The sequence below is a fragment of the Helianthus annuus genome, chromosome 8 (genome assembly GCF_002127325.2).
Source record: "Helianthus annuus cultivar XRQ/B chromosome 8, HanXRQr2.0-SUNRISE, whole genome shotgun sequence".
In the NCBI taxonomy this organism is placed as follows: Eukaryota; Viridiplantae; Streptophyta; class Magnoliopsida; order Asterales; family Asteraceae; genus Helianthus; species Helianthus annuus.
Genome location: NC_035440.2, coordinates 112,306,649 through 112,315,194, shown reverse-complemented (window position 1 = coordinate 112,315,194; position 8,546 = coordinate 112,306,649). Strand labels below are relative to the sequence as shown.

The following is an 8,546-nucleotide window of genomic DNA, read 5'->3' as shown; positions in this document are numbered from 1 at the left end:
TCTGAAAACATGTTAACATTCCTGGAAAATGTGATTCAATAAAATCGCGTAAGTCATCCTTATATTGGATTCTTTCAAATCCTTTCCTTATTTATTAATTAAACATCCATTAGTGATGTAATGCCTACGGGCCATATTCATTGTCATATAAGACAAAAGACAGTTGTAGTCTACGACTCCCTGTCAAGAAGAGGTAAAGAACTATGATTCAAGCCTCAATGTCTCGAATCTATAAAATCTTGGCTTATAATTTAAATTTGTCCTTGTGACTTGACCTTTTGTGCCATTATTATATCTTAATTATAACTATGGGTTATTATAATAAAAATCCTGAATGAATATATTTAACAAATTAACCAATATGGTTATTAATACCATGGTTAATAAATCATCAAGAATGATAGTACTGTATTAGACTCCTGAATAAATAATTGTCATCATTTTATGTAGCAATCAAGCTATATGGCAAGGTCTGAGGAAGTCAACAGTCACCCTTTGGAAAATCATGATACAACCAGAATTAATATAACTAGGGATGAACTTCGAGCATTAATCGATAGTGCCATTGCTAAAGCTGTGGATAGACAGCTAAGGGAATCAAGTGGTACACATAGCAAAACCTTATCAGTACCCCATTCCAAATCTCACCCTAAGACTCACTCTGAGGCTCATAGTAAGCCACCTTCTAAACAACACGATTCGAAGAAGGATGATGATCGACACTCCTCGAATCAACACAGTGTTCCATCAAAGAAGATTGTATTTGATCGTGAACCACGTACAAAGACCTGTACCTATAAGTATTTTGTCTCCTGCAAACCCAGGGATTTCACTGGGGAAAAAGGAGCTATTGAATGCATGACATGGTTAGACGAAATGGATACTATGGTTGACATCAGTGGTTGCGCTGATAGGGATGTGGTGAAGTTTGTATCTCAGTCGTTCAAATGTGAGGCACTAGCTTGGTGGAGGTCTTTGATCCAAGCTACTGGAAAGATTCCATTGTACAATCTGTCTTGGGATCAGTTTATGACGTTGATCAAGGAGAATTACTGTCCTCAACATGAAGTTGAGAAAATCGAGTCCGACTTCTTATCTTTGGTGATGAAAAATTTAGACTGTCAAGCATACCTCACCAGCTTCAATACCATGTCTCGATTGGTTCCTTACTTGGTGACGTCGGAACCAAAGCGAATAGCTCGTTTCATTGGGGGTTTAGCCCTGGAGATCAAGGCCAGTGTAAAGGCATCTCGACCTGCTACTTTTAGGTCAGCAGCTGATTTATCTTTGTCTCTTACCCTTGATGCGGTCAATCAGAGATCGCTTAGGCATTCGGATGAGGGAAAGAGGAAACGTGAGGATGAGAACTCACGAAATTCCAATAAGAAGCACAAAGGGAACTCCGAGCACAAGAAGAGTTCCGGGTTTAGAAAGGATGATCAGCAGTCAGGTGAAAAGCCCAAGTGTAAAGTTTGCAAGAAACGTCATCTGGGTAAATGCAGGTATGAATCGAAATCCCAATCACAGCCGAGAGCTTGTGGGATTTGTAAGTCTTCTGAGCACAAGATGTTAGACTGCAAGAAAATAAAGGATGCGACGTGCTATAACTGTAACAAAAAGGGGCACATCAAGTCCAACTGCCCTAAGTATGCCAAAAGGCCTGATGAAGCCAAAAAGACCAATGCTAGGGTCTTTCGAATGGATGCACGGGAAGCAGTTCAGGATGATAATGTGATAACAGGTACCTTCCTTATAAATGTTGTTTTTGCAAGGGTGTTATTTGATTCGGGTGCGGATAAGTCATTTGTAGATGATAAGTTTTGTAAGTTGTTAAATTTGCCTATTAAGACCCTAAGCATAAAGTATGAAGTAGAATTGGCCGATGGTACCATAGAAACTGCTTCAACGGTGTTAGATGGATGTTTTATATCCATTAGGAACCACTCCTTTCTGTTATCTTTACTTCCTCCGAAATTAGCTGGTTTCGATGTAGTGATAGGAATGGATTGGTTATCTCATAACCAAGCTCAGATTGTTTGTGACAAGAAACAAGTGATGATCAAGACCCCGTATGGTGAGCCACTTACCATACAGGGAGACACTCAGTATGGGTTGCCTAAGCAGGTGTCTATGCTTAAGGCGTCAAGATGTTTGAAGAAGGGTTATGTCATTTACATGGCACAGGTAACTATTGATGAACTAAAGCCCAAGAAGGAAGACATCCCTATCATTTCCGAATATCCAGAGGTATTCCCTAAAGAATTACCTGGTTTGTCACCAGACAGACAAGTGGAGTTGAGAATCGACATTATACCGGGAGCAGCACCTGTTGCAAGAGCACCTTACAGGTTAGCACCAACAGAGATGAAAGAGTTGAGGACTCAACTGGATGATTTGTTAGCCAAAGGTTTTATTAGACCTAGTTCGTCTCCTTGGGGAGCACCAATCCTGTTTGTAAAGAAGAAGGAAGGATCAATGCGTTTATATATCGATTATCGCGAGCTTAACAAGGTCATTATCAAGAATAGATATCCATTGCCCAGGATCGATGATTTGTTCGATCAATTACAAGGGGTAAGATACTTCTCCAAGATCGATTTGAGGTCAGGCTACCATCAGTTGAAGGTTAGGGATGAAGATGTGCACAAGACTGCCTTTAGAACTCGTTATGGTCACTACGAGTTCCTAGTGATTCCTTTTGGGCTCACTAATGCACCGGCAGCGTTCATGGATCTCATGAGTCGTGTCTGCAAGCCTTACTTGGAGAAATTTGTCATCGTCTTCATTGATGACATACTTATTTATTCGAAGAATCAAGCTGATCATGAGATGCACCTCCGTTGTATTCTTAAACTCCTTCAACATGAAAAGCTCTACGCCAAGTTTTCAAAGTGTGAGTTTTGGCTTCGTAAAGTCCAATTTCTTGGACATGTTGTGAGTGAGCGTGGTATCCAGGTGGATCCCGCTAAGATTGAAGCTATCATGAATTGGCAAGAGCCGAAGACACCCACAGAGATTCGTAGTTTCTTGGGTTTAGCAGGATATCATAGACGTTTTATTGAAAACTTCTCAAGGATTGCAGCGCCCCTAACTTCAATAACCCGCAAGAATATCAAGTTTGATTGGGGTCCTAAGCAACAAGAATCCTTTGACATTCTTAAGCAGAAGTTGAGCAATGCACCTGTGTTGACATTGCCTGAGGGAATAGAGGAATTTGTAGTATACTGCGACACATCACACACTGGTATGGGATGTGTGCTCATGCAGAAAGACAAGGTTATTGCCTATGCTTCTCGACAATCAAATGTGCACGAGAAGAATTACACCACCCACAATTTGGAGTTGGGTGCCGTTGTATTTGCACTGAAGCTTTGGAGGCATTACCTGTATGGAACCAAGTGTGTGATCTATTCTGATCACAAGAGCCTTCAACACCTATTTAATCAGAAGGACTTAAACATGAGACAACATCGATGGATGGAGACTTTAAACGACTATGATTGTGAAATCCGATACCATCCGGGCAAGGCGAATGTAGTCGCCGATGCTTTGAGCAGGAAGGAAAGGGTTAAGCCCATAAGAATCAATGCCAAGAGCATTGAATTGAAGAATAGTTTGAATGAAAGGTTCTTAGCCGCACAGAAAGAAGCTGTGCTGGAAACTAACTATCCTAATGAAAAGTTGGGAGTCACTGCTGAACAATTATCATATGACAAGGATGGAATCCTAAGATTGAATGGACGAATATGGATTCCAATCTATGGAGGACTTTGGGATGTTATCCTTCAAGAAGCCCACAGTTCCAAGTATTCTGTTCATCCTGGAAGTGATAAAATGTACCAGGACTTAAAGGCGAATTATTGGTGGATAGGCTTGAAAAAGTCTATAGCCACTTATGTGGCCAAATGTCTGACATGTGCTCAAGTTAAAGCAGAACATCAGAAGCCATCAAGATTGCTGCAACAGCCTGAACTTCCCACCTAGAAGTGGGAGATGGTGACTATGGATTTTACCACCAAGTTACCAAAGACAAAGCGAGGAAATGATACTATTTGGGTAATAGTGGATAGACTGACCAAGTCAGCCCACTTCCTACCTATTAAAGAAACACACAGCTCAGATAAGTTAGCTCAGCTGTACGTGGACGAGATTGTATCTCTCCGTGGGGTGCCAGTGTCTATCATCTCTGATAGGGATACGAGGTATACATCGCATTTCTGGAAAAGTTTTCAGCAATCCCTAGGCACTCGATTGAACTTCAGCACAGCATATCATCCTCAGATGGATGGTCAAAGCGAGCGTACTATTCAAACACTCGAAGATATGCTACGAGCTTATGTTATTGATCTAGGTGGGAGTTGGGATAATCATCTTCCATTGATCGAATTCTCATACAATAATCGCTATCATTCCAGTATACAAGTTGCACCTTTTGAAGAGCTATATGGAAGGAAGTGCAAGACGCCCGTTTGTTGGATGTCCAACTAAAAGGACTTGATATAGTCCTGGAGAGGACATACAAGATTGTGCAAATAAGAGATCATCTCAAAGCTGCCAGAGATAGGCAGAAAAGCTACGCAGACAAAAGGCGTAAACCTCTAAAGTTCGAGGTTGGTGACAAAGTGTTACTGAAGGTATCACCCTGGAAAGGGGTAATGCGATTTGGTAAGAAAGGCAAGTTAAGCCCAAGATATATAGGACCATTCGAGACCATCGAATGTGTCGGAACAGTGGCTTATAAGTTAAACCTGCCTGAAGAGCACAGTGGTATTCATAATGTATTCCACATCTGCAATCTGAAGAAATGTCTAGCTGATGAATCACTAGTCATACCACATACGGATGTGCATATTGATGAGAGCTTAAAGTTTGTAGAAAAGCCTTTGTCGATTGAGGATCTACAGATTAAAAAGCTTCGAAGGAAGCAAGTGCCGATTGTAAAGGTTAAATGGGATGCTCGTAGAGGTCCCGAGTACACGTGGGAGGTAGAATCCACAATGAAAGAGAAGTACCCTCATTTATTTCAGTAAATCTTGAGGTCGAGATTTCTTTTAAGGGGGTGAGGATGTAACACCTCGAAAAATCATGTCTAATATAATGAAGACATGTGTCATGAGCTTTAAACGTGTAATAGATTATATATGAAGGACTAAAGTTGACAAACAAAGAAAATATGTGTGTAAAAGGATTCAAAGTGTCAACAGTGGATAATTATACCTTTCAACGACCCTACACGATGTTTATACCCTTAAACGAATGAATTATGAATTATACAAAGCCATTTGGGGAAGAAAGTGAAAGTTTACAAACCGCAAGGGTTAAAAGTGTCAACATGTTTAATTTATACCTTTGAGTGACCTTTTAGCGAACCCGAAGCTATATAACAATTAATTATGCTCACTAGAATAAGTGATAAAAATTTCACAAGGTTTCGATTTCATATGAGAAAGTTATGCTAACATTCGTAAGTGAGGGATTAAAAGCGTCAACATTGAAATTTAAGACTTTTTGGCGATCATATAAATAACCGGGGACTTAACGAAGTTGGTTTATGACTTAGAGTCCTTAAAAGTCAAGTTTGGGGGTTAAAATGTAATAAAAACAAGTTAAAATAAAGATTTGAAGGACCAGGGACCTAAAATGCAAATCTGTGAAACTTGTGACCGGAGTCTGGGAACCATACCGGCCGCGTAGACCTTGTCTAGGTCTTACGCGGGCCGCGTGAAACTGCCAGCAATAGAAAATGCATGGCAGGTGCCTGTTCAGCAGGTTAAACCGACTTATGAGCATGGTTTTCGATTCCAAGAGCTTGGCCAATGGTATTTCATGCATAGGGGGCACTTGTACTCATCTGGGATCAATCCTAGACTTATGTGGGATGATCTTGTGAGCTTTCTTTGGCTATATAAGAAAATTGTTTGCTAGTTCATGAGCACACTTGCAAAATTTATTCATAACTCTTATTCTGGAGCTCTCTGGACCTCAAGCAGGATTCTCTAACCTTCATTTTTCGTACTAAGGACTTCAGTAAGCTTCCTTAATCTCTCTTAATCGTGTTTTATTAGTTTAATGGCCTAAAGTCAAAACCGTCGTAATTAAGGTTTGACTTAGTGATTAATCACTAATGGTCTAGTCAATTCTCGAATTGAAAGTATCTATGAGTTGGTAATTATATGGGTAATAAACCCTTAAAAGGGCACCCTCTGATTCCCACTCCAACTAGGTCAATTGTCGGGTCAAACTTAATTGGAAAAGGTCAACATAAAGCTAATTTTCAAAAAAAAAAAAAACATAATTAACAATGTAGAAGCCATGAAACCTGTTTTATCACTTATATAACTTGGTAATTAATGTAAGAACATGTCTAAACATGTTCAACCCGATAATTTTCAGTTTAGGCTTGGTTCGGAACCGAAAGTCCCAAAAGTAGACTTTTGCTTTGACTTTCAGTTCTGACCCAATGTAGCATATTTTAGAAATGCCTTAGAGCTCTATTAGGACCAGGTTATAGGTTAGTGTAACCCTCTGAGGTTATACAACTTGGTTCCTTAGTTATCCGATTCATTTGTTGTTTCCGTTATATGCCTAAATGTTGACCATTATGCCCTTTTGACCTTAAAACGAGAATTTTGAAAATGTGAGAGGACAATTACCTTTATTACTGAATTATAAACATGTCCTAAAAATTTGACATCAGTCTGAGGTCTAGATTAGGAGTTATGCTCAATATCGTAATTAAGAAGCTTTTTATTAATTAAATGGCATAATTAGCATATAGCTTATCTAAACCCAAATTTTGACACCAAACTTTTTACCCACTGATGTAAAATAATATTTTGGGATTTTTAAAAATTTTTATTTATTTTTAAGCTGAGCATAACATAGGGTTCTAGCTTTGATTCGGTAATTGTCGGTTATACCCTTTTCTTGAATAAAATGAGTTTTACATAACATTTTGATACCAAACTTTTTGCTACTGATTTTATAAGATAAATAAAATATTTTAAGCCTTCTGGAATGATAAAGATATCAGCTTTTCTTATAAAACCCAGAAATCGCTTAAAACCGCCTTTTTACGCGTTTTGAGCGCATAGTATAAGCTAAAACTAATTTTTGGCATATGAAACTTAATACCTACTGATATTTTTAGTAAATTCTTATACTTTAACCATAAACAAAAGTTTTAAACTCAGATTTCCAGATTTGACCTTTAAAGCTTATGTGAAATTACCAAAATGCCCATACGGTGCATAGATTGGTTATAAAAGATAAATTTCACATATATGCAATACCCTACTGATATAACTTATTAAATTAAGTATTTTTACTGATTATATCAGACCTAAAACCCAGATTAATATTTAAACTCTTTTATAAGCTTTAAAATGACGAAAATACCCCTACAAGGCATAATTTGAGTTTAAATTCATTTTGGGCATAATGGAAGGTATCCTACTGATATCACAACATAATTAAGGCATATTAACTTAGGAAACCTGTTCATGACTCATTTGGTTACCCGTTACACATTTTTCACGTTCGGTGCGATATATGTAACTAGTTTGCATAAGTTAGCCGAAACGGGTCAAACCTTATCATTTTTGTCTCAAAATCCAGAATGTGTTTAGTTTACCCATATTATACAAGTATACAAACTTGTAAGGTCTAAACAAATTCTAATCCGGTCTTCGCTTAATCGTGCGTTTTGAACCGTATATCTTCCTTTAAAACTAACCGGTCTAAGGCAGCTCAAGAGCAGAACAGTTCATTCACATTCTTATTTCGAACCCACCTGAACTACCAGCAATTGAGCCTCTAGCACCAATCAGGTCTTATTCTTATGCTTTAATCAAATATGTCATATAATGCAGGGGACCAATGACGAACAACTTTCAGTTATATCATGAAAAATAGTATTTATAGAAGAGCAAGAAGTGTTGCCATTTGTATTGTAGTGCGATCCTTGGTTCTTGTGCAAGAAGGGGGCAAGCTGCAGGAGGTTCATGCTACTTGATTAAATTCAACTGAATAAAATCATATCAGAGTTTCATATTCAAACTTTTGATTGTATATTTAACAAGTTTTATTATTGTTATTCTTATTTTTACCTGGAGAACTAGAGTAGCACCATCAGAGGAAGATGGATCACTTTCTTCTCTGATGCTTTATGTGCTTCGTTTTGCTTTTAATGCTCTGTTTATATGGCTATTGCAGTTTTAGACATGTTTGATGAGGTGGAGTACCGTTGTGTTATTGGCGGCTTGTTATCGATGCGAAAGTTGCTGAGATTTGGGCGTTTGTGGTGAATGAGGTGAATGAGCTGGGTGAAACATCGCTATGCACTACTGCTGAAAAGGGGCATCGTAAGGTTTTCTAAAGTGCTGTTGAAGTACTCGAATAAAGGAACGATCACTAGAAAAAACTGGTTGTAATTCGATACTTTACATATAGCCGGTTGGTAAGTTCTTAATTGTTATAGAAAAGAGGTGAGTATTCTTTAAGATGTCTTATGCCAAACCAATGGCTAATTATAGAAAAGATGCGAG

The 8,546-nt window shown here is 38.4% G+C and overlaps 1 protein-coding gene across 1 annotated transcript; it reads left to right on the top strand.

The window, feature by feature from the left end:
• Positions 1-876: 876 nt before the first annotated feature.
• LOC110870531 lies at positions 877-8,306 on the top strand. The gene is made up of 3 exons (XM_022119710.1): positions 877-1,741; positions 1,811-2,269; positions 8,215-8,306. Exons 1-3 carry the CDS (start codon positions 877-879, stop codon positions 8,304-8,306), a joined length of 1,416 nt encoding a protein of 471 aa, XP_021975402.1.
• The last annotated feature ends 240 nt before the right edge of the window (positions 8,307-8,546 follow it).

Excerpts from the sequence above, each read along its gene's own strand:
- LOC110870531 (XM_022119710.1), top strand. The coding sequence starts at position 877 with ATGGATACTATGGTTGACATCAGTGGTTGCGCTGATAGGGATGTGGTG. Across the intron at positions 1,742-1,810 it reads GGATGATAATGTGATAACAG|ATGATAAGTTTTGTAAGTTG; the intron begins GTACCTTCCTTA and ends AGTCATTTGTAG. Across the intron at positions 2,270-8,214 it reads ATTCCCTAAAGAATTACCTG|TTTTAGACATGTTTGATGAG; the intron begins GTTTGTCACCAG and ends TGGCTATTGCAG.